The 26,741-nt window shown below is 42.7% G+C and overlaps 1 protein-coding gene across 2 annotated transcripts in view; it reads right to left on the reverse strand.

Annotated features, from left to right (window-relative positions):
• The window catches only part of LOC144485259 (scavenger receptor cysteine-rich domain-containing protein DMBT1-like), a 33,163-nt gene extending 18,505 nt beyond the window's left edge, over nucleotides 1-14,658 (reverse strand). The window contains exons 1-4 of one of the 2 annotated variants that reach the window (XM_078203475.1): nucleotides 14,413-14,658; nucleotides 8,328-8,360; nucleotides 7,239-7,553; nucleotides 2,643-2,957 (exon numbers count right to left, since the gene is read on the reverse strand). In XM_078203475.1, coding sequence (XP_078059601.1) covers nucleotides 2,643-2,957; nucleotides 7,239-7,553; nucleotides 8,328-8,360; nucleotides 14,413-14,458 — 709 coding nt within the window. In that variant the 5' untranslated portion in view covers nucleotides 14,459-14,658. The remainder of the gene's footprint in view (nucleotides 1-2,642; nucleotides 2,958-7,238; nucleotides 7,554-8,327; nucleotides 8,361-14,412) is intronic. The other variant, XM_078203476.1, reaches the window with a different exon arrangement.
• Nucleotides 14,659-26,741: the final 12,083 nt, after the last annotated feature.

Consider the following 26,741-nt stretch of genomic DNA (forward strand, 5'->3'; position numbering starts at 1 on the left):
AAACCATCAAGTCCCGGTAGCATTCTAGTAAATCTCTTCTGCAAACGTTCTAGTTTACTAATATCCTTCCTATAATAGGGTGACCAGAACTGTACACAGTATTCTAAGTGTGACCTTACCAATGTCTTGTGCAACTTGAAAAAGACATCCCTGCTCCTGTATTCAATGTTTTGACCAATGAAACCATGTTTGCTGAATGCCTTCTTCCCCACTCTGTCCACCTGTGACTCCACTGTCAAGGAGATTTGAACCTGTACCCCTAGATTTATTTGTTCTGTAACTTTCCCCAACGCCCTACCATTAACTGAGTAGGTCCTGCTCTGATTCAATCTACCAACATGCATCACCTCACATTTATTTAAATGAAACTCCATCTGCCATTTGTCAGCCCGCTGGCCCAATTGATGAAAATCCCGTTGCAATGCGAGATAATCTTCTTCACTATCGACTATGCCATCAATCGTGGTGTGATCTGCAAAGTTACTAACCATGCCTCCTATATTCCCATCCAAATCATCAATATAAATTACAAATAACAGTGGAACCAGCACCGATCCCTGAGGCATACCGCTGGTCATGATGTGGAGATGCCGGCGGTGGACTGGGGTAAGCACAGTAAGAAGTCTCACAACACCAGGTTAAAGTCCAACAGGTTTAACCTGTTGGACTTTAACCTGGTGTTGTGAGACTTCTTACACCGCTGGTCACAGGTCTCCAGTTTGTGTATCCATTTAGCTACCTCACCCTGGAACCCGTGAGATTTAACCTCATGCAACAACCTACCATGTGCTACCTTGTAAAAGGCCTTGCTAAAGTCCTTGCTAATGTAGAAACATCCTCAATAATCCCATCAACACGTGTTAGTGAGTGATTTGAAAAGGATAGAATGGATGATTATCCAGCTGAGGAGATGGTGCAAGTGGTTGGACATTCATTTCCTGCAATATGGGCAACGCTTCTGTGAAAGTCTGATCTGGGCCTGCTGGGATCTGTTGCAAGCCAATAAAACAGGGACAGAGGTTATTCTGGCTGTGGGATTATTTGTTCGAAATGATAATTTGACACACAAAAATCATTTTTAAAGATGTTAACTATTAAGAACACCCAGTGGAGATCTTTTAAGGGAAATATATTTAAAAACATTGCTGGTGTTTTATATTCGGAGAAAAGGAAAGGAGAAAGTTAATAATGGTAGGAAGGGTGCTGTTGCATACATGGTTTTCAAAAAAAACACACTGAAAGGCCAAGTTAGAGGCTTCACTGCTAAGTTAGCGTCTATGAAGTGAAAGGGCAACTCGAGTATGAAATTGACCTTTCGTCAGGAAATAATATTTCGGGCTTAAAAGTTATATACACATCTCAATTCCTTTCTGGTGGATGGGAAACTATGTGGTTTCCTTAGGGGAATCTAATCATAGAATCATAGAAACCCTACAGTGCAGAAGGAGGCCATTCGGCCCATCGAGTCTGCACCGACCACAATCCCACCCAGGCCCTACCCCCACATATTTTACCCACTAATCCCTCTAACCTACACATCCCAGGACTCTAAGGGGCAATTTTTTTAACCTGGCCAATCAACCTAACCCGCACATCTTTGGACTGTGGGAGGAAACCGGAGCACCCGGAGGAAACCCACGCAGACACGAGGAGAATGTGCAAACTCCACACAGACAGTGACCCGAGCCGGGAATCGAACCCGGGACCCTGGAGCCGTGAAGCAGCAGTGCTAACCACTGTGCTACCGTGCCGCCCAGACCTGCTGTACGTGAGATATGTCAAAGACATTGACAGTGGTGTGATGAGTAGGATTAAAAATTTCAAATGCCGCGCTGGTGGTATGCACAGAGAAATGGCAGCGTCATCTGATGTCGGGAAATCGGAATTGAATCATCCTGGTGGGAAGGGAGACAGCGCTTATTTTCCACGAAGTTTTTCACAGCCGCAGGATGTCCCAAAGCCTTGAACAGTCATCAATGAACACTGCGAATTACAGTTACTTCTGAAATGTAAGAATCACAACAGCGAGTTTGCACACACACAGCACCCGCAAATAACACTGTGATAAGTTAGAACTATATTTATTAGTGTCATAAATAGGCTTATATCAGGACCAATATCGTGTCTGATGTGATGCTGAGAAAGGGATCATACTAGTCTGGACACGGGGAACCATCTCCTCAGTAACTTAATGGAATTCGGTGAGCATTTTTTAACCTCCAGATTTGACGGCGACTTCAAACTCTCGAGGGTTCTGGGGTAAAAAAAAAAAGTCTTGATGGGAGAAACTGTTCTCATTGGTGGGAGTATAGAGAGCCGGAAAGTCATGGGAAGGGAGCGGGTCAGATTTAAGATCATTCACAAAATGCCAATCGTGACCGAACTGCAGTCAGCTGCAGCAAGTGGTTAGGTTTGAAACGAATTGCACAGTGTATAGTGAGTGAAGGACAATCAATACTTTTCAGAGAATTGAACAATTATGTGAAGAGAAAAATAATACAGGTCTGTGGGGATGTGCGTGGATTGTGACTGGCTGAGGTACAATGCCAACAAGTCTGCACAGACTCGCGGGCCGAATGGCCTTTTTCCTTACAACACCCTAGTTCTGTTGTTCTGTGAGTGTCTGCATTGAGAGGACTCACCCGAGCAGATGACACTGGCATCATTTTCATGTGAGCAGTTAAACTCTTCCACGGATGAAACCGGACAATCCCACAACCGGGACTCACTCCCGTGGCATCTGTAGTTCTCCTTCCACATTGGGCCATTTCCCTTCCCAAAGGCTGCTCCTCTCGGGATTTTCTCTACCGCTCCACACTGAAGATGCTCACAGATCACACTGGCGTCTTCGAATCTAAAGTAAACATCGCAGAGCGTCCCCCAGTGATCTCCACGCAGCACTTCCACCCGGCCAGAGCACCTGTCCTTTCCACCAACCAATCGGAGTTCACGGCTTCCTATTTCAGATGTTAAAAAAAAACACGGACCCAATTAATTTGTTCACTGCAGTCAAAATAAATTGTTTTTTTTGTAAACGATGAAAAGGATTACATCCATATCTGCATCCATTGCCCAAAAGTGACAAATGATTACGTAAAAACGAATTAACGTGATACATGACACTTTTAGGAAGGCGCTTCAACGCAAAGCGGGCAGTTCATCCTGAAAAAAAACTGATGGGAGATTGGAAGAATCGACATTATTTGGCGAAGCTGCAGTGTTGATTAAAAGTGCACAAGCTGGATAAGCATTGTATTATGATGCCGTGTTATAAACGATATTATCTGGACAACATTCGAGAGCAACACAGTTGAGCTGAAAATATTGAACGCTCTTCAAATATTAGACAGAATCTCGGAATGGATAATTTAGAAAATACATGTGATTCGAAAAAAAGATATCGCATCATTCCAGTGAATGTGCGGATTATTGGCACATTCTCCATGTTTTGAAAACATATTCATCTCTACAATTTTTCCACTTGAACTGTTCGTGGCCGTTTGTAAAAGGTGCATTTGCAACGCTGTTACTCTGAACTCTGCAGGATGATTGAAATATGATTATGTTCATTTATTCTGTATCCATTTAAGAGAGGTCGGTGCCGCTGACTGGGCCAGCATTTTTTATCCATCCCTAAACATCCTTCCGTGTAATATAATGGCCACTTGAGAGTCAACCACATTGCTATGCATCCAGATACTTGCATGCCAGACCATGTAAGGATCAAAGATTTTATTCCCTAACTGACATTTTTGAACCAGGTTGGTTTTCACGGCAATGGCCAACGGTTTCGCAGACTTTTAATTCCTGTTCCTTTATTGAATTCAGATTTCACCATCTGCCTTGGTGTGATTCGAAGCCAGGTCCCCAGATCTGGCCCTGGGTCTCTGGATTACTCGCCCAGTGACAATACATCTGTGTCATTCATGGCTTGGGAGGCAGAACATGAATACTTAATAGCTCCAAAGGGAATGCGATATGAAATGTTTAAGAGAAATCGATGTCTGGCCTAGGCACTAAATCAGCAATAATTATCTGCTAATTTCAGAAGATCAGTAAAATCGTAGACGTTTCTAATTTACAAATAAATTTCGAGTACTTTGAAATGTTATTCCAGAACTACAACAAATGGCAGTGGAACATATCGGTCTGTTCAGAAATGTTCATGTCAGAGAGAAATAACATTGCCAGTTATTGGTTGGCTGAAATATTAATACGGGAGTTTTCATGTATGGTAAGTCTGCACTCACTGGAACAGATCACATTGACATCGTTCCTGTGGGTGTACTGGGACCGATTTACTGGAACAAGGGGGCAGTCCGTCAGGCCGGTCTCGCTGTCTTTACAGTCACATCTATTGCTCCATATAAGTCCAGCGCCCTCCCCAAAAAGGCGACTCCACACTGAAGCTCAGCACAGACAACTCTCGCGTCATTCCAGTCCCAATCCGGGGTACACTGAAAGAATCATACAGTGCAGAAGGAGGTGTTCAGCCCATCGAGTCCGCACCAACCACAATCCCACCCAGGCCCCATCCCCATAGCCCATGCATTTACCCTGGCTAGTCCCCCCGACAATAAGGGGCAAATTAGCTTGGCTAATTCACCACACCTGCATATCTTTGGACTGTGGAAGGAAACCAGAGCATCCGGAGGAAACCCACGCAGACACGGGGAGAATGTGCAAACTCCACACAAACAGTGATCCAAGACCGGAATCAAACCCGGGTCCCTGGCGCTGAGAGGCAGCGTTGCTAATCATTGTGCCACCGTGCCGCCCAACTCTGTGCCCGAGGTTGTATTGTTATGGATCTCAATCTGCCGGAGCATGGGAAAGCTCCAGATATTAGTCTGCGAAACCACTGTGCTGAGCAACAACGAATCAGACTCATACTAATTATTAATAAAAGTATTCAAATCTGCTTAATGAGATTCTGTCATGATTGATTCTGAAACTGGCTCACCTTAGCTGGCCCTTAGGGTCCAAAGATGTGCAGGTTAGGGGGACTAGCGAGGTAAGTACATTTAGTATGGCCGATGTTGGATGCCCTGTCGGTGAGACTCGATGGGCTGAATGGTCTCCTTCTGCATTGTAGGAATTTAATAATTAAAGCTTTTTCCTCAAGTTCAATATGTGTCCACTATCATTCACTTCAAGAGCCGTGATCATCTTACAGCGATTCATCTGGAACACTGTTCGCCAACCGACTGCTGGCTTATCTCGAAATATCTGGGTATAACTGCCCCTACCGCCTGATAATGGGAACTATCCCCTGCGCAGCAGGCGGGCAGGAATGGAAGGACATTTGGTTTAATTTGCCCAGGGATTTTCTAACTGATAGAAACCAAAATGATCATCTTGATTTTTTTTTCTTTTGGCGCTGAAACGTGTTGAGAATGAACGTTCTGAAAGGACTTCAACCAGAAATGAAACGATGGATCCCAGAATGTCTAAATGGTGATTAGCAAACTACACTCGAGCTTTATTGAGGGTATATTAACACAGGTCACTGAAATGTAAAGGCCAGATGCAAAACGTAATCAAAAATCCTCAGGAAATTTAGCATTTCTATTTCGACGGTTAGAATAGGAAAGGGAAGAGTTTCTGCTTCAAGTTTCAGTAACTTTGTTCAGTCCATATCTGGAATGGAATCGACAATTCAGGGAAGTGCACCCTTGAAAGGATCTCCTGTTCTGGAAAATAGTCCAGTGAGAGTGTCGCAGGCTCCTGGTTCCTGAGTCTGGACAACATCTCCTTCTGTCAGTTTACACTGTGTGAAATCTGCCTGAAGCTGCAGCAGCTGTAAATGTTAAAACAACTCATCTTCCTTCACTTTATTCTGGAGAAAGTATCGACTGCCGCATATTTGTTTGAAATACAACCTACTGAAGAAATAGATCCAGCACAATTTATTCATTGGAAGACTCTCCCAATAACATTTCTGATTTCTCTCCCTGACAGACTCTAAAGGTAAACTCGTCCGAAAAAAATAACACGAGGGGAAATCATATAGGAACAGTTGGTATTCATCAGATTCGGGGTGTGAGAGGGAGGTAAGTTCCCAAATAGTATCAAACATTTGAGGAAGAGGCTTTACTTGACAGCTATTAAAACGCCTGGGGAGGCAGGAGATATCCAGACAGTCCCCTCTCACACAAAATCAGAAAATGTTGGAACAATTCAGTAGCTGTGGCAGAATTTGTGGCGAAGGAAGAATAGAGGGAAGTTTCCAGCACGCATGAATCTCCTCCAGACCCTTCGCATCCTCACTCCGCTCTTGGAACACGTTCAGTTTGACCAGTGATTGCTGCTCTGAAAGTAGCCGCAGTGATTGGATAAGCGCTCTATGGCCTCCGCAATCAATAGTCAGTAAATGTCAAACACATGGACCAAGACACCCAGATTTAATTCAGCGACGGAGTGCTGCATGATCCGGACTCCCCATAAGTATAATTACGTGCACAGCCAGCCGATCAAAGCATGCCCGACTTTTGGACTCTGCACAGGCAAGATCGGGACATATTCGCATGCCTGGGCTTCCCTCAACCACCCCCTCACCCTCTCGCCCCGCAGGTCTTCCCCACCCACCCCCCTCCCCCACGTAGTTGCTGAGAGGTCCGTCTATGTCTCCAGGCGTGTGGTTGTGTCGGTTGAGGCACTGGGAGAGGGGTGGTGCTGGAGATCTCGAAGGGTTGGGGGATCGGGATGCCTCCGACCCTTTCTCTGGGGTTCGGACCACATTTTCATCTGAGGGGACAATTTCTGGACACTGATGCAAAAAATAGGCATTAAGAATGGAGCGATTTGGAGTTAAGTTAAAACAGCAGAATAACCCAAACGCTGCGGACAGATGAATATAAACGATTGCTCAGCAGAAGCCCGATTGTTGGACAGGATTTGCTCTGCATGGTCCTGGAATGCTTCATTATTTGTTGAATGGTGATCGGAACTGATCAGTGAGGAACCAGGAGCGAACAACTCCTCTCCTGAACAGAGCTAACAGCAAGCGCTCAGCTCAAGGACACAGCTGGCCTGTGCACGGTTGTGGTCATTGTTAATCACTCTCATTGCTGTTACTTTATTATAAACTTAAATCCTGGTGTTAATGTAAGAACACTTCTATTTTCAGAATATTGAAATTATTCACCACTCTCTTTACGACTGTGGACTGTCTCAGAAAACTTTATCCGCCCCTTCCCGGAGAGCAGGCTGTAGATGATGGACAGATTTTTTTTTACCTGAGCAAATCACGCCGGCATCGTTGGAGTGCGGAGCGTCATAGTGACCCCATGTCCCAGTGTCACAGTCCCGCAGAGCGGTCTCGCTCCCTTTGCACCAAACATATGACGTCACAATGGGTCCGGATCCTTCCCCAAAGTGAGCCCCGCCCGGTGCAGAGAGCGCGGTCCCGCAGCCCAGCTCCCCACACACAACACCGGCGTCCGGCTGGTCCCAGTAATCATCAGACACGGTCCCCCACTGTCCCTTGTAGTGAATCTCCACTCTCCCAGCGCACCGACTCTGCCCATTCACCAGTCTCAGCTTCACCGCCTCTGTAAAATACAGAAATAAACCAACAGTTATTGGCCGGCTGATACGGCAGGTCAGATCGGAATAATTTGAAACATCGAGTGTGTCCAGAACCTCAACAAACCTTGACATAATATTCGAGATTGCAGTGGAAGCGGGAATATAAATAGACAGTGGGAACAATCCGTGAATCAGTTGGATGTTTGAAGCATCATTCTGCTGCATCAGGCGGGAGTGTCGATAGGCGCATAATTGATTGAATCAGTGCCAGTCAGGACTGTCATGTTCCACGGTCTATCATACTGCCTGGACTAACATCGTGAAATGTCAATCCTAGTATCGATTCGATATTGCCATCACTGTCGAAACAGGGCCGCCCTGCTGCACCGAGCTGAATTAGACAGTCAGGTAGTCTCCAGCCCTTCCAGGGGCGGAAAGATGCGGCGGGTTTTCGGCGGAACCCTAATATGTCGGTGGGGGGAGGGGCAATAGCAATTGCGCTGCATGTCAGCGCTGGCTGGTAACTCGGGAAGTGAAAAATTATCTCGAAACGGTAGCGGGGCCGCGTTGCTTCTCACCCTGCTCCTCAGGGACCTAATTTAATGTCGTACTGAATCGGGGTGCAGCAATTAAAGATTTTGAGAAAAACATTGCAAGACCATTTTCCTTCACAACTGACAGGCAGACCCAGAATGGAAACATTGAACACAAAGACACTGAAATTGTCTCAGGATTTAACATTCAGTTGGATGGATTAGTGCAGTAAAATGTCAGATATGAACTTGGAGGGCGATTACCTGATCGGTCAGCGTTACTGTTCCCTGGTCTGCCTGAAATGAAATTTTGAAAATTAATCTTCGCTGCAACACTAGATGAATGAAACTGTCAAAACCATACATCACAATGTCAACACCGAGGATCTGTGTTATTTCTTCATGATATGATTTGCAAGGACTTGATGTTAAAAAGTTTTATTCAAATTACCACACCCGTGATATTATGGCCTATGAATATCCTGGTCTCATTCCATCTTTTTAAAATTCTTTTAACCACGTGTTACCGTATTCCCAAACTGGGAGATTTTGTGTCAGTCAGATCTCCCAATCCATTTGAGTCCCCAGTTTACATAATAGAATCAACAGGACAGAGATTCTTGTCTCCAGTTGGGTTGATGAAATGTATGACTTGATACACAGAGTAACAATGATAAAGTTACTCGAATATCTCTGCACTGCCGTCCACAATACGGAGAGTGCGTCATTTATTTCCAATGCAGACAATACTCAGTCATCCTTCTTAACTCTTCACTATCAATAGACAATATCGAACACCTTTCACTTATTTGCTCCTCGTTGCCAGAATTGTGGGAAAACATTTCAATATTTACTCAAATTTTTCAAACTCTCGATGGTCCAACTAGAATCTCTAGACCCTCTTCATCCATTTCATCTTTCTATCCGTGTCTAACTCCACTTTTCAGCTTTCAGTAATTCTCCCACTGAATCTTTGACCCATTTCAAGATCAAAGAACAAAGAAAAGTACAGCACAGGTACTTCGGTCCTTCATGTCGATTAGGATGATCGAACTAAAAAAAAAACCTGCTGCCCTCACTCCGTCCATATCTTTGTATTTCCTCCCTGTTCATGTACCCATCCAGATGCCTCTTAAATGTTGCGAATATGCCTACTTCCACCACCTCCTCTGGCAGCACGTCCCAGGCACCCACTACTCTCTGTGAAGAACTTCCCTCACACATCTCAAACTTTCCCCCTCTCACCTTGAGCCTGTTCCCCCTTTCCTCCTGCATCAGGTCACTAATGACATTAACAAGCAATAAAGTAGAAGTTGCTGGCCACCATACAAGCCGCCTGATTTTCTGGACATGCCAGCCATCACCTGAAACATCTGTGTACCTTGTGGATGATACACAGCAGCAAATGACCAAAACCCATTCCACAGTTCATTCCAAAACCGCGATCTCTACCACCTAAAAGCACAAGGACAGAAATACAGCGGTACCTTGAATTTCGCATTCCCTTCTAAGTCGGACACTATGCTGAGTTGGGACTATATTGGGGTTGCTTCATTCTCTTGTGAGCTCAATCCGTAACGCCACTATGCTTGCATCAGTGTATCATATACTGCAGCCAGTCAGGGAAAAAAAGGCTCAGAGACATATTCCTGAATACATCTGGGGACAGGCAACAAATGCTGCATTGTCAGCGACACTGCCCTCACAAAAAATAGTATAATAATAAGAGTGCAAAAGCCGTGTCAGAATGTGGGATGTTAACTTTGTTTGAAAGAGATACAGAGACATGGAAAGTTTGGTACTGTAAAATGTAGGCCCATTTAAGATCATAAAACGCCATTGGTACAAAACAGTCAGGAAACAAATATATCTCCTCATGACTGAGTCGATCGACCTGTTAAACTATGGGACCTAACACATAACAAATAAATATCAGCTTTACGTGTGGAATTAATTACATAACATTGTATTTGTCGTTGAAAACCACCGTTAAACTCTGGTACCATTTAGCTCACAGCACAAAAGACAGATTATGAGTCGCTGGTGGAACCAGAATTTCCAAACGTATGGCCATACCAAATTAACTCTTGCCTGAAGAGCAGAAATCGCATTTAGAATATAAGCAGGCACGTGTCCAATCTTTGCGAGAGAAGGTGATATATTTCTGAGGTCTGGAGGCTGAAGCTAACTGTACAAAATCGTTCAAAACATTTTACAAGGAAACGGTGGAATTCGCCAATAGAAACATAGAAAAATAGAAAAACTGCAGCACAAAACAGGCCCTTCAGCCCCACAAGTTGTGCCGAACATATCGCTACATTTGAGGCCTACATATAACCCTCCATCCTATTAAGTCCCATGTACTCATCCAGGAGTCTCTTAAAAAACCCTATTGAATTTGCCTCCACCACCACCGACGACAGCCGATTCCACTCGCCCACCACCCTCTGTGTGAAAAACTTCCCCCTAAAATTTCCCCTGGACCTACCCCCCAGCACCTTAAACCTGTGTCCTCTCATAGCAGCCATTTCCACCCTGGGAAAAAGCCTCTGAGAGTCCACCCGATCTATGCCTCTCAACATCTTATATACCTCTGTTAGGTCTCCTCTCATCCTACGTCTCTCCAAGGAGAAAAAACCGAGCTTCCTCAGCCTACCCTCATAAGGCATGCCACTCAATCCAGGCAACATCCTTGTAAATCTCCTCTGCACCCTTTCAATCTTTTCCACATCCTTCCTGTAATGAGGCGACCAGAACTGAGCCCGCAGTACATCCACCCAGGTCCTTCTCCTCTGTGAAGACCGAGGGAAGATACTCATTAAGCACCTCTGCCATTTCTACTGGTTCTGTACAGACTTTCCCGCCTTCACCTTTTATAGGCCCTATTCCTTCACATCTCATCCTTTTACTCTTCACATATTTATAGATCGCCTGAGGGTTTTCCTTAATCCTACCTGCCAAGGCCTTCTCGTGACCCCTTCTGGCTCTCCTAATTTCCTTCTTTAGTCCCTTCCTACAAGCCGTATACTCATCTAGATCCCTAGCTTCGCCAAGCTCTCGGAACCTTTTGTACGCTTTCCTTTTCTTCTCGACTAGGTCCCGCACAGCTTTCGTGCACCACGGTTCCTTTAACCTACCAATTCCTCCCTGTCTGCTCGGAACGTTGTCCTGTAGAACTCGAGACAGACATTCCTTGAAAAACTGCCACCTCTCTTCAGTACATTTCCCCAAGAATACCTCCTTCCAATTTACTCCTCTAATTTGCTGCCTTCTGCCTTCATATTTCCCCTTACTCCATATAAATGCTTTCCTAGCTTGCCTGATACTCTCTTTTTCGAATGCAAGCATAAAGGAGATAGAGTTATGATCGCTATCCCCAAGATGCTCTCCCACTGAGAGATCTGACACCTCTCCAGGTTCATTGGTCAGTATCAGATCAAGTAAAACCTCTCCTCTTGTCGGCTTGTCCACATGCTGTGTCAGGAAACCCTCCTGAACACACCTAACGGACTCCTCCCCATCCAATCCCCTTACCCTAGGGATATTCCAATCTATGTTTGGGAAATTAAAGTTTCCCATCACAACAACTCTGCTATTATTACAACCCTCCAGGATCTGTTTCCCTATCTGCTCCTCCACCTCCCAGTTACAATTGGGCGGCCTATAGAAAACTCCCAGCAAAGTGATCGACCCCTTCCCACTCCAAACTTCCACCCACAGAGACTCTGTAGACAATCCCTCCACAGTATACTCCTTCTCTACAGCTTTTGCTTCCCTGCAATCTAGAATCAGTAACAGGTTTTCACATCTCTACAATCTAGAATCAGTAACAGGTTTTCACATCTCATTAAATGCAACAGAGAGCTTAATGGATATTGAGAGTATCTGGGAAGAGGTTGACAAATATCCAGTGACTGGTACAGAATACTGATGTTAATGTTTGGTTAGAAAGCTTTGTTGTGATTTCTGAAGTTCATTGTCCCCAAGAGGAATCAGAAATACCCATGCAGCAAATTCGCGGAAGAAGTCGGATTTTTCACTTCCCTATTATTTCACTCGTGCCACTGATATCAAGTATATTGCTCAATAAACCGGTTTAAGCAATGTTGGTCCCACCTCGATTTCATATTTAACTTTTCACTATTTACAGCCGTGTCCACTTCTCCAACTCAAAATAATCTGTTTAACAAAAGGCAGCTCACTGTACCACACGACGAGCATTCAGCTCTTCCACTGAGAAGCATCAATCCCAAATGTGTGCACGCATTCCATCGGCAGTAATTATAACTTTTACTGTTATTCCACAAGCAGTTCATTGACTTAGATTCCATTCTGCAATGTATGCTCTTCCACCTGTGGCGACGGTCTACACCCAGACTGCGCTGTTTAACTAGAATTTCAATTCCGTCTGTCCAGCAGACCCAGTAGAATATTTAATCCTACCTGCCGTATCTGAGTTGGATTCCGTGGTAAATCTAAGTTTCTTATTCATTTGCTGATGTTTCTGAAGACTAATTAACTGAAGATGTAACTTTGCGCAAAATGTATTATGATAAGATTCTACAAGTTAAGTAAACCATTTCAACATTCACTTCATAAAACCCCAACTAGCGATTCAGTAGCAACAAAAAAAATCAATGTTTAATGAGGTGAGTCTCTTGAGCACAGGATTAATGGTAAAACAATGTAGAATGTGTTCTTCTTTCTTTTACAAAGCATGTTCTTATAAGCAACTGCAAAGTCCAATCAGTATTTTTAAAAATTTATTTCGCGGACTGTATGTTCTTTACTGCGTGAAGTGTTTGATAACAGTAATGGGGCGTTTTCCTATCAGTAAAACAGCATTTGCAGTGACATTGGGAAGAATAAATATAACAGAAGAGGCACGTTGGGAACCAAGGGAGACTGAACCAAGTCAACGACTTAAATCTCAACAAAACTAGTGGGTCTGTGGAAGGAGATGAAAGAACAGGTCTCGATCTGCCACAGAAAACGGCATGAGACAGAGAGAAAATGAAAGCGTGGAATAGTTTTGAGAATGAAAAATAATTGGAACCTGAAAAAATCTGCATAAAAATATTAATTTAACACATTCTGGTAAAATTCCGGTGGGAGATATGAGGCAATTGAGCAGCAAACCTCACAAAGCAAATCACGCATATTTAGCAAATTACATCAACATAAGATAAGTTTTTTCTTCATATTAATGAAATTAATAAATGACATTATTAATTGCGATTCAAGTCAATGTGTTGAAATGCATTATTCACAGACCGAGCCCAACACTCTGAGGCGGAGGCAGCTATTTTAAATGATTTGTTTGTTTTCTCTCTACACGGGGTTCAGACGGAAAATATACTGAGAAATATCAAGAGAAATATGTCTGGACGGTCCTCGCCAAAATTCCTGCATTTTTAAACGCAGTGAGTTGGCTTCCACTCAAACTCCTTTTCAGCAGATTCTAACAGCGACTGCTCTAATTTGTACCAACACAAATCAAGTGGTCCGAATAGAGGTTTTACAGTAAGATGTTGTCCATGCGCAAGCGCGGCATTTCCATTCAATTTTGTATTTAAATCTCAGGTTGCCGTAAGTCCCGGCCGAGAAATTAAAACATGCTTTAATCAGATGTTCTATATTCTAAATATATTTGGAAGGAAATAAGTTAAAAAAAACAAACTGGGGATCTAAATTATTCACCAACTGAAACTTCTGCAACTTAAATTTCCAATTTCAATGCGCACTTCATAACAACGAAGGACGAATTTGAATATATCAGAGCCGTCTTCCTCAGTGGAGCGGGGAATTCAAAACACTGCTGGAAAAAATATATAATTTTCCAGATTTAGATTTGACAGTGCATTTTGATTCTCAACTCCAATTAATTTAATCTGCTCACGAATGTAAGGCAGACGGCGATTAAATACACTTTTCGTTGGATACTCGTGGACTCGGAGCAATACTCGGCAAAGGTGTTAGGCCCCTCGGTCCAAAGGGACTGTGCCGGGTGGAATAAAATCAATTCAGTCTAACCCCACCTGCCTGTTCTTGGCTCCTTTGTGCGTTACAATACTTCAAACGCAGAAGCAAGCAGGTTTTCAATGTGCTGAGCACTTCTTCATCCTCCAGCTTTTCAGACACTGAACTCGCCTCCTCTCATTGTTAAATTGATGTACATTAATATCCCATTACCTCCAGATGGCAATTATTATTCAAATAATCAACTTTCCCTTACATAGGTCACCAATATTTTTATTACGAAAGCTCAATGTATCTATATAGTTGTTAAAATTTTATATTAGTGAATTCTCAATAGACATCGGGATACTTTCAATCAATAATAACTCACAGTTGAGAAGCTGCAATGTAATTAGAGTCAGGAAGGAGCGCAGCATCGTCCCGACTGTCGGTTACTGCGATCAGACTTGAATGTTCACCGAGTTTTGTCCATCGGTACTGGGCTGTCCTTCCAACACTTTCAGAAATACCAAACGCTCCAGGAATGAATTCTTTGAGAAAGCTGTGTTCAGAAAATAATGTTTCCTCCCGTCTGACTAATTGATGCTCCGAATTGATGTGTGAAATGTCAATTGCCGTTTGATAAAAGATACCAGTGACAGTTATATCCACCTCCTTGTCCTGTGCAGCTAATGAGGCCTACATTTTTGAAAAGGAAACGAGTCACCAACCCAGCATCGGATCATCGAATCATCATATCTTACAGCAGAGACACAGGCGAGTGAAGGAAATGCATATGGAAAATGTTTGCAAATCATATTCGGCCTGCACTGGATTATGTATATTGTTTTTGCACTGTTTTACCGCTTACTTCAACGAACCATTTCCGAGAAACAGTTGAAGGCCGTGGACAGGATAAGGGTTAAAATTTTCAGGTTAAATCCAGGGGAAATGGATTGGTGCGATGTGGAGAAAATGCATCAATTGCATGTCAGATCCATTCACTTTCCTCAAGAAATCTATCAGTGACAAGTCCAGTCTGATCGGCAGTTCAAGAATCCAGTGGAGTCCGAATACAGCATGTATTCACAACCTGATTTTAACATCTTCACAAGGGAAAAGTGAATAGACTTCACTCCAGCAGCAACTCAAGCAAGAAGTTCAAATCTGTAACACCTGGAATAAAAATAAATCTTTGTCCGAGTGAAAATCAGCCTTTTCCTATTTGTTCTAAGAACAACTTCCGAAGTTTTTACTGTCTCTATTTGGAGAACAATATTCTCGAAGGACAGAGAGCCCAATTTATGCATGTCTACTTATCTGTAGCACCTCCGTACGGAAATCTTGGATGAAATGCTTCTGTTCAAAGACTGTTATTCTCTATTTGAACTTAATTACTTTTTGAACATACTGTCGAGGCCACCATTCCATCTATGAGCGATTTTGCTGCCTCCGCCCAGTTTAGAGTGACAGAGTTCGGCGGGACGATGCGGCTCAGAAATATTTCTTATCTGCTGGACAAATGTAATTTTATTTTCATGATCAACTTGACAGTAATTTGAGTGAATGTCTTCACAGAGCTGCGTTGAGAGAAGGGAAGCCCACAAACATATTTGTTCCCTACAGGAAGAAATGATTCCTGAGAAGCTGAACAATTGGTATTGAGTTATCCTTTGTGTCATCCCGAAGCAGCTCACTGTCTGCGCAGCCTCAGAACACTCGCTGCGCGTTTTCCTGTTTGCTGAACAGACAGGAAGCACCTGGCCTTGTGGCCATGTCTCTGCTCGCATGTTAGTCGCTGCTGCCCTTTAACATTGACGAATTGCAATAGGACTTTCGAACTTGTGTCGGGCAGTGCATTGGGACATGTAAAACTTCAAGTACCTTCATGAATTCACTAGCAGCATATGACAGAATGGCATCTACAAATATTCCTACAGGGTTATCGGAGACTCCAGGAATAGTGTGTCGCTAAACCTTATAAAATTTCACTTGTGTTCAACAACATTGAAATCAATGGTGTGAGATTAAAACGATTGCCTGGGCTGCATAAATCAATAGATAACACATAGACCTTGCCACGCGTAGATGCTGTGGGTCCACCATTCAGCCCCATATCTATTATCCCTCAGTGCTTCCCCCGTTAACACAGCAGACCGGGTGCACAAGTTCACTTATAGTGTTGAGATGAGAGCAGATAAGAACTTTGCATAATGGGTACAGCTCCTCCTTTAGTTACAAAATATCTTTACAGTTTTTGGTCAATTTCAATGTGTTTCAGTTCTCAAAAATGTATCCAATCTATGAAATGATTAACTACAAACACAGGATGATTTCCATATGGGTCATTTTGTGACGTTGGCATCCCTGACTTCCTTTATTACTGAGAGGGCGGCTTAAGCACTGCAGTCACTTTGTGAAGAGAGAAAGTCTTAGGCAGGTCCTGGGTGCCATGGAAATTAGAGCTTCGGATATTGATATAGGGTGGAGACTCATTATTAGGGTGGAGACTCATTATTCTCCCACGTACTGGTTATTTAGGAAATACTGTGCGTATCGATTCAGTTTATGGAGGTTGAATTAGCAAGCATTGGTTGCTCTTTGATATCATTAGCATTCATCTTTCCATTTGGCAGCACCTGTCTGCCGAACATAATTTTCCAGCTAAAATTTCTCACGTCTCACATCTCCTCGCAAAAATATATTGGTTATTTGAGTGTTTGTTTAATCAGTGTCTAAATGTCTTGGGGAAGAATTTTATTTGCCTCAGCATCAACTAAGATCGCATCATATAAGCATTAACCCTAATACCGGAACTCACAGGTTAACACTCAGTGATTGAACCATAGGATCCCTATTTTGCAGCAGGAGGTCATTCGACGTATCGAGCCTGAACTGGCTCTCCAACAGAGCAACTTACTCATGCTTTATCCCTGTAACGCCACATATTTATCCCGCTAAACACCGAATTTATACATCTTGGGACACTAGGGGGCAATTAGTAATCGAACTCACTTGCCCACCTTTGCACTGTTTTGGAATGGTTCAATTCCTTTGTGCAAAGGAACATTCAATGTCTCTCTCTGCTATCTACATCCTGACCACGATGTGGAGATGTCGGCGTTGGACTGGGGTGGGCGCAGTAAGAAGTCTCACAACAACACGTTAAAGTCCAACAGGTTCATTTCGCATCACGAGCACGAGGAGCGCTGCTCTTTCATCACTCACCTGATGAAGGAGCAGTGCTCTGAAAGCTCGTGATACCAAATACACCTGTTGGACTTTAACCTGGTGTTGTGAGACTTCTGACGATATCCTGTCCATTTGTTCGAAGTGGTGCAGGACAGAGGGAGAGATTCTCAGCAGGAGTACTGAGGGTGAGTAAAGTGCTGTGATTTATTTATTGATTTATTTAATCCGTTTTTTCGCGGGCTTTTTTCAAGGGTTTAAACTCTGAGGAAGTGGGAGTAGGCGGCAGGGGATTCTGGCAGATTGTGTTTTTTAGTATAAAAGTCACTCTATACAGCGGGCAACGTCGGGAGCGGGCAGGGGAGTGAGTGGGAAGCTGAGTGAAAGCTGTAAGGGCTTTGGCTCACAGGGTTTCGGGGGAAAGGGCGAGGCAGGGGTGAGTTTAACTCATTTTTGCTGTTTCGTGCGGGTTACAGATAGTGTGACATCAACCCACGACCCCGGTTGAGGCCGTCCTCATGTATGCGGAACTTTGCTATCTGTTTCTGCTCCGCGATTCTGCGTTGTCGTTGTGTCATGAAGGCCACCTTGGAGAACGCTTACTCGAAGATCATACTCTCCACATCATACATTCAAGAATGTGGACCAAGTGCAGTTAAATGGGGTTACGTGGGAGGTCACGTATTTCTCGTGTGAAAAACTCGATGGGCCGAAGAACCTCTTCTGTACTGTATGATTCTTTGACTCCATGATTCTATGAGATTCTTCAATTATGCTGAGCATTGGTAAAAACATATTTGGTGTATTCTGAACAGTATTTATTTCCTTTTCGAAGGATGGATGCAACTGCATTGGAAGCAGTTCAGAAAAGGTTCTCCCAACAATACCGGGAGGTTATCTGATGGGGAAAATTTGAAAACGCTGCCCTTGTATATACTGGAGATTTAAAGAGTATGAAGCGAATTGATTGAAGCATTCATAATGCTTAGGCGTCTCGGCATAACAGACGTGGAAAGAATGTTTCTTCTTGTGGGAGAATCAAGAATGAGCAGGGGGGTGGGGGGGGGGGTGACGTGGGGGCAGGGGGATCACTGTTTTGAAATAATAGTTCGCAAATTTCAGACATAGATTAGGAAAATTTTGGCAACGGAGCTTGCCAAAAACTTGGTGGTCTGGTCCAGGATCGTAACAGAAGGTAATAAAGGAAAACTTGCTTTGGTATCAGGTAGCAGTGATAGACTGCTGAGGCAGATGGACTCAAAAGTAGGGATAGTATGAAAGTTCACCTTTACAACAAAGTAATTACGTAAGGAAAATAAGAGAGGAAGGGAAACAACAGTAAGATTACAAACGGCTGAAATAATTTCTAGTCCACATTCCCGTAGATCTCGCAGACCAGTTGTGGATTGAAGACTCTAGAGATGATAATAGCAACATCTGGACAACCGCTTCCACATTCACCACCCTGTTTATCTTCAGCATTTTCGATAGCACTGCAGTCATTCTGGTGAAGGTGAGACGATTCACTCCACTCATCTTCATTCTTCCATATCAATTTGACAAAACAAAATCCACAAGGTTCAGTTAAAAAAAAGTGAAATCATTGCGACAGATCAGAACATATCTGCTTCATTTTGTTTCTTACACGTACAGGTTGAGTGATCAGTTAAACATCAGACGCCCATGATCTTTTTCCATATTTATGGTACCATCTAGATTACATGTTATATGTATATACATATATATGTGTGTATATATGCCTCTGAAAGTATATTGTTGTCAATAAATCTCTTGTTACTTTGAGTCACATCGAGTCCCCCGAGGTTTAATTCAGCCCCCTAGCCTGGAATGGCACTTTATCATTCTAATACTGTGTGCAGTATTGGTCCCCTTATTTGCGGAAGGATATATTGGCCTTGGAGGGAGTGCAGACAAAGTTCACCAGGTTGATACCGGAGATGAGGGGTGTTGATTATGAGGAGAGACTGAGCAGATTGGGTTTGTACTCGTTGGAATTTAGATGGCTGGGGGGGGGGTGGGGATCTTATAGAGACCTATAAGATAATGAAGGGGCTGGATAGGGTAGAGGTGGAGAGATTCTTTCCACTTAGAAAGGAAGCTAGAACTAGAGGGCACAGCCTCAAAATAAAAGGGGGTCAGTTTAGGACAGAGTTGAGGAGGAACTTCTTCTCTCAGAGTGTGGTGGATCTCTGGAATTCTCTGCCCACTGACGCGGTGGAGGCTACCTCGTTGAATATGTTTAAATCACTGATAGATGGATTCCTGAACGGTAAGGGAATTAGGGATTATAGGGATCAGGCAGGTAAGTGGAACTGAACCACTTCAGATCAGCCATGATCTTATTGAATGGCGGGGCAGGCTCGAGGGGCTAGATGGCCTATTCCTGCTCCTATTTCTTGTGTTTTTATGTTCTTAATGATGGATCAATTTCTCTGCCACATGGCTCTGGTTTTCCACGGAATTGTGCTTCGACGAAGCAAATTATGAAGTGCAATGTAATTGCATGTTTTGACATTCTCTTTCCACTAAGTATTGTGCAACGTAGCAGTTATCATCATTCCCTTATATACATCAAACCCCTGTTCAAGATTGAGGTCCTGGCAAGATTGGGTGGAGTATTTCTTGGGGTTTTAACGACCCCTCCAGAATCATTTGTCTCTGGGTGTCCTGGAATCAATGTGAAGGTTCATGTGAAAGATGAGTTTCAATTATCTATCCACAAATGCTTCCAAACTTGTTTTTTTTAGCATTCTGATCCACAGATGCAGAATTCTGATGAGTTTTCGATGACAAAGAAAAGAGAAATGTCCATTTTGAGAGATTGAAACATACTACGTAAATGACGAGAGATTGCAGAGCTCTGAGGAGAGGAGGAATCTGAGTGTCCAAGCGAACGAATCACTATAGGCTATTGGGCAGGTACATCACATACTTAGGAAAACTAACAGATTGTTATCACTTGATGCGAGGGGAGTTGAGTACAAAATTACCACGATAATGTTTCAGCTATGCAATGCAATAATGAGACCATTTTGGTGTACAGTGTATGGTATTAGCAAGCTTATTTTTTTTAACATGTAAATGTATTCAGGGAACGTTTATGATTCTAATACCTGGAATGGGTGGGCTGCCTTATGAGGAAAGGTGAGGCAGGCTAAACGTGTATCTGCTGGAATTTAGCAGAGTGTAGGTTGACTTGATTGAAATATATAAGATCCCCAGGCGTCCTGGCAGAGTGGATGTAGAGAGTATGTTTCCACTTGTTGCACACATAGGAACTACGTTCCACTATTTAAAAGTAAGTGGTCACCCATTTAGGACGGAGATGAGGTGAAATCGTTTCACTGAGAAGTTCGTGAATCTTTGGAATTCTCTGCCTGAAAAGGCGGTAGAAACAGAGTCTTTGTCTATTTTTAAGGCACAGGTGGATAGCTTCTTGGTAAGCAAGGGGGTGTTAGGTTATCTTGAATATGAGGAGTGCAGGTTAATACCAGATCAGCCATGATCTTATTAAAATGGCTGAGAACATTCGAGGGTCTGTTCGGGCACTTCCTGTTCCTTGTCTGTATGTTCAACTCTCAATCCACTCATTCAGAAGTGTTCCACATTTCCAATGAGTCATATTATTCTAATTGGTGTACAATGAATTGGTCCATCTTAACTGACCGTGAATCAAACCGGGGTCGTGGAGGTAAACTGGTCGAATTTTGATCACTGGACCACCACTGAATTTGGAGACATGCAAAGCCCGTGGATTCTCGACATTGCAATACCGATTTTTTTTACGGTGATTCCGTTTTCCTTATAAATTTTTGTATTTGCGTATTATGTACGTGTCTATAAACAAAAACACATTTGAAGTGTGGCCTTGTGTGACACTGAGAAGCAGAGGAATTGTTCGAGTTTGATGAAATTTTCGTTTTCTATCTCATCTTTTTAAAACTTAAACAAATTAACAAATAATCTCAGTGGATAATTCACTCCATTCTTGAACTCGGATCTGAAATTCCTCTGGGTCCCAGCATAAATAAATGGGTTGATGCAGGAACTCAGAAACTGTAGCATATATCCGCTTTCCTCCAAGATAAATGACCATTCACTAATATCAGGAACAGAGAAATAAGGAACCTTTGCAATTCGGACATAGAGTATCCTCACAAAAAATAACGTATATAAGAGGATGAAACTGCCCGAGATGGCAAAGAGTAAAATAATGGACTTTCTCCGCTTCTCCATCTCTGGATCACTCTCTTTTTTTCCATTACTCTGTGACCGGAGTCTCCTGCGGGCCCGATTAGCCACGAGAATGTGTCTCACGGTCAGAGCATTGAACAATAAAATCAGAATAAATGGGATACAGGGCATTGAAATTGTTCGAAACAAATCATAGGCGTCCCATGCGGGGGATGTATAAAATAATTGTTTTATAACACAGAACCAAGGTATGTTGTTAATTATATGCAACGGTTCAAAGATAAAATACAGGAAGGATGTTTTTAGAGAGCTCAATGCGCAGACGGTCCCTATTACCCACGCCGCTGTCTTCTCCGTGCAGTATTTGATCTTCAACTTCTGGCAGCAAATGGCCACAAATCGATCAAAGGTGAAAGCAACGGTTAACCAGGCAGAACTGTCAATGGTTGCGTAGATTATCACAACATGCAGACTGCATATTGGTGTGATTGACAGGAAACTGCCGGGGAAATAAATCCCAACAATCCGGCTTAATATCACGCTGGTCACAATGAGATCCGTCACCGCCATGGACACCACATAGTAAATTATACATCTTGAGAGACCACAGCTTCTTCGGTATAGGATTAAAATGACTGCCAAGTTAGCTGTAAAATAGAGAAGGAAAGAGAACATGTGGGTGACAGCACGAGATACAAGATGTTACTTTCTCAACTCCCATCGAAGTGACACTAGATTATGTAAGAAATTGAAACTTTGCCATTTAATTCTGCTTTGCAAACTGTCCCTTGTTCGGGTTTCCATGCACATACTCACAAGAATTATAAATAAGCTGGGTCAGTGACATGGAATTGCATAATAATGAAAGATAAGAAAATATTGAAAAACCATAAATTCAACTTCAGGAATGGACAGCAACTTATTACAGGACACGTTGGATATGAAATTATAAAAAGTATGAATTGCCATATTCAACTGGAAAGTTTCCATCTCGCTCAATTTCAAAAGTTGGCCTATCTGGCGAATTATTCTTAAACAATTCACTGTTGGAAATTCCTGCATTAAAACAAAAAATAAATCTTCAATCAAAAAAGCAGTAACCAATTGGCGTTTCTCGGAATTTAAAGAGGAAATATTGAAAGGAGCTCCTAACCTGAAAATTAGCTGCAATTGCTGCTGTATAATGAAACACGGGAACTAACAAATGTAAAAGACGCAATTGGAGAGAGTCTTACTCTCATTGCAGGTGTTAATGAACGAATCTGACCAGAAGTCGATATCTGAAGCTGTATATCAGATTTAGAGCTCGCAAGCAGTACTGAGTCCTTTCAATATGCCTTCTGAAATTTCAGAGAGGTGTACAAATAACCGCAGGCGTTTCTAAAATCACTTATATTCCATGCAAAATGTGCCGCCAGTTACCGTGCCTCGGTCGACGTAGTCAAAATAATCAGAAAAGAATAGAGAGAAATGGTGACTTGTGTAATGAGTCGAGGGTCGAGACTGGAGACAAAAACAGTATGCTTTGTATTTTATGGGCGTGTACCAGTTACTCACCAAAGAGCCGCTATTGCAATCCTCCTATACTGTCAAAAACCCGTTGACACCCAAGGTCTGTCAATAAAATCTTTCATTATATTCAGATAGCAATTATTTGTACGACTCAATCCATTGCTCTCAATATCCACAACACGAAAAATATCGAGAATTATACCGTGATAACATTGTGGTAATTCGCCCACTGGAACAGGGAGAAGACGATAACATATTTACGTGTACAGAGAGGTGACAATGTGATAATTCATGCACAGCAATGATACTGATAATACAAAAGTTACACGTTTGCACGGCAATAAATATAACTTCCAATAGCAGCAACAATAATACTGCAGAAATTGATTTATGCTGCGGTATCCAAATGAAAATTCGTAATAGTTAGTGTGTCAATTTCGTAATCGCACTACATGTACAACAGAATACATTTTAAGTAATCCATCCACAATAGCATTGCTAAGAAAACTATAACTACATTTCTAAATTGATATTGCAGTGGTAAATAGCAAGGTGAGACGGGGACAAAAGTGTGGCACAGGTCAGAGGCAGGCAGAACACAGTTGAACGGGAGGCATTATAACTTGAATACCTTTTTCTGTTATTTGAGTGAAATGACACTGCTTCAAACGGCAATATTCACCAGTCATTCAGATAAATTGTGGTAACAGATTCAGGATATTATATCATTAAAATGAAGAATAAAGCTGTTAAAATTAATAAAGTGATCCTGTAAAAGAAGACAAAATGTATCAGTTAACCGGGATCAGTTAACCGGGAGAAAATCCATCACTTTAAATGATAGATATGAATTCTGTGTCGTGGCGATGCGCTACTAATAAAATTGAAAAAGGTTGCAGCTGAACAAGGACGTTACATGTTCATAACTAACTGCCATACTGTACCTGGAACCCCGATAGTTGCAATGACTGAATAGTAAATGGCAAACACCAGCCCTTTTGGAGGTACATGCATTTCTATCGGAGGGTCTGAGCATGTACGGTATGACAGTAAATGTTGTAACATTTATACATAATGTGAGGCTCCAGGGAAATGATTAGATTTTTTTTCTTTTGCATTATTCACATTTATTGTGAGAAACAAGTGAGTGCAGGTGCTACCCAGCTGCCTTTTATATTTTGATCGAGTACAATGAGTTTTTTTTTCAATGAATTCTCAAACCTCCTGGAGCGAAATACCCAGAGACTACAGCATAATCTGAGTCATCAACAATAATTTTCCTGGATATACGTGTCAGTACAAAACATAGCTTTTCACTTCTGACTGCATTCAGAAATGCAAATAGTCCGTGGAAAACACAGCAGAAATTTTCAAAATCCCGATCAAATGACAGGATGCAATTTGGCTCTAAAGATATCTCATTGAGTCAACCCACTTCCACCCATCTATTAGTGACAAAGGGAAAGGCACTTAACTATGGTTACGTTCGGAGTGCACAGTCTCCCTTCTTCACAATTATGTTAATTATTGCCAGGCTATTTCAATTATATCAATTCAGCCAGGTTTCAGTTTCAGTCCATCCTAGTTACTTTCAGGCAGAAACTCCCCGGCTTTCACTGGTACACTGGATGTTGGCATACCCTGCTCAATACCTGTAATGTAGTCTAAACGGTTCCAGTTCAGCTTGGTTACTCTCGGCGTGTAAATGCCAAAACTGGCTTGTGTATGTTCAATGTTGACCAGATCCATCCCAGCAAACTCCCAGGTGCCCGAGAAATCGACTTCACAAGGCTCAACTGAGTGTTGCCAGGTCCAATTCAGTATGGTTATATTCACTCTTGACATCATAAATCACTTAATTCTGGCAAACACACCTATATTTTCAGTTGGCGACGTCTATTTGAAAGCTATTTTTATTTTCACTGGAGGAAAGTCCAGCTCAACACAATTACTGTCATAATGGACTGGGCAACTTCGTTGAATTAATCGAACCAACGTTTCAAGTCTGAGCTAAGCTCTGACGAAAGGTCTCCCAGACTCGAAACATTGGTTCTATTCTCTTTCCACAGATGCTGTCGGACCTGCCGAGATTTTCCAGCATTTTCTGTTTGTGTTTCACATTCCAGCATCCGCAGTATTTTGCGTTTATCTTCGTTGAACTAATGGTTGGCCTGAAAAAAACCATAAAATAGTGCAAATTCACAACGTGTCTTGTCAGTGTATTTTCCTCTGATGCTACCACTGGTGGAGGACACCCATAATATTCTGCTTTGTCTGAAGTACAACCAAATACCGTCGTATCTTTTTGTTTCCGAGAAAAAGAAATATGCAAACTGTATAGTGGAGAAGCGAAATAAATTGAGAACGAAATGTTAATTTAGAGGAGACAAGAAGGAAAAATAATCCAGGGCTTAGTTGCAGAAAATGAGGGTCTATTTATTGTTCTTGTAAAACAGTTTAAGAATCCAATGTTTATCATCAGTCACATGGATTATAGAACATATAGTTTAACGGCTGCGGAAAGGCACTTCGAGGAGGATTTGCACACTGAGGTAATATGGGCTCAGGTTAGAAATAGGAAAGGAGCGGTCTCGTTGTTAGGAGTTTACTATAGGCCCCCAAATAGTAATAGAGATGTGGAGGAAGAAATTGCTAAGCAGATTATGGATATGTGTGGGGGTCACAGGGTAGTTGTCATGGGGGACTTTAACTTTCCAAATATTGATCGGATCCTTTGTCGGTCAAATAGTTCGGATGGGGCAGTTTTTGTGCAGTGTGTGCAGGAGCGTTTCCTGACACAATATGTGGATAGGCCGACAAGAGGTGAGGCCACATTGGATTTGGTACTGGGAAATGAACCGGGCCAAGTGTTAGATTTGGTTGTGGGAGAGCACTTTGGAGATAGTGACCACAATTCGGTGTCTTTTGTTATTGCAATGGAGAGGGATAGGGCCATACGGCAGGGCAAGGTTTACAATTGGGGGAGAGGTAATTATGATGCGATTAGGCAAGAATTAGGGGGCATAAGCTGGGAACAGAAACTGTCAGGGAAAGGAACAAATGAAAAGTGGAACTTTTTCAAGGAACAAATACTGGATGTCCTTGATAGGTATCTCCCTGTCAGGCAGGGAGGAAATGGCCGAGTGAGGGAACCATGGTTCACGAAAGAGGTGGAATGTCTTGTGAAAAGGAAGAGGGAAGTTTATGTAGGGATGAGGAAACAAGGTTCAGATGGCTCGATTGAGGGTTACAAGTTAGCAAGGAATGAGCTGAAAAAGGGGCTTAGGAGAGCTAGGAGGGGACACGAGAAGTCCTTGGCGGTTCAGATCAAGGAAAAACCCAAGGCTTTTTACTCTTATGTGAGGAATAAAAGAATGACCAGGGTGAGGTTAGGGCCGGTCAAGGACAATAGTGGGAACTTGTGTATGGAGTCAGTGGAGATAGGCGAGGTGATGAATGAATACCTTCCTTCAGTGTTCACCAAGGAGAGGGGCCATGCTTTTGAGGATGAGAAGGTGTTACAGGCTAATAGGCTGGAGGAAATAGATGTTCGGAGGGAGAATGTCCTGGCAGTTTTGAATAAACTGAAGGTCGATAAGTCCCCTGGGCCTGATCAAAAGTATCCTAGGATCCTTTGGGAGGCAAGGGATGAGATTGCAGAGGCTTTGGCTTTGATCTTTGGGGCCTCGCTGTCCACGGGGATGGTGCCAGAGGACTGGAAAATGGCGAATGTTGTTCCTCTGTTTAAGAAAGGGAATAGAAATGACCCCGGTAATTATAGACCGGTTAGTCTTACTTCGGTGG

This window comes from Mustelus asterias, unplaced genomic scaffold (assembly GCF_964213995.1).
Source record: "Mustelus asterias unplaced genomic scaffold, sMusAst1.hap1.1 HAP1_SCAFFOLD_178, whole genome shotgun sequence".
Taxonomy (NCBI): domain Eukaryota; kingdom Metazoa; phylum Chordata; class Chondrichthyes; order Carcharhiniformes; family Triakidae; genus Mustelus; species Mustelus asterias.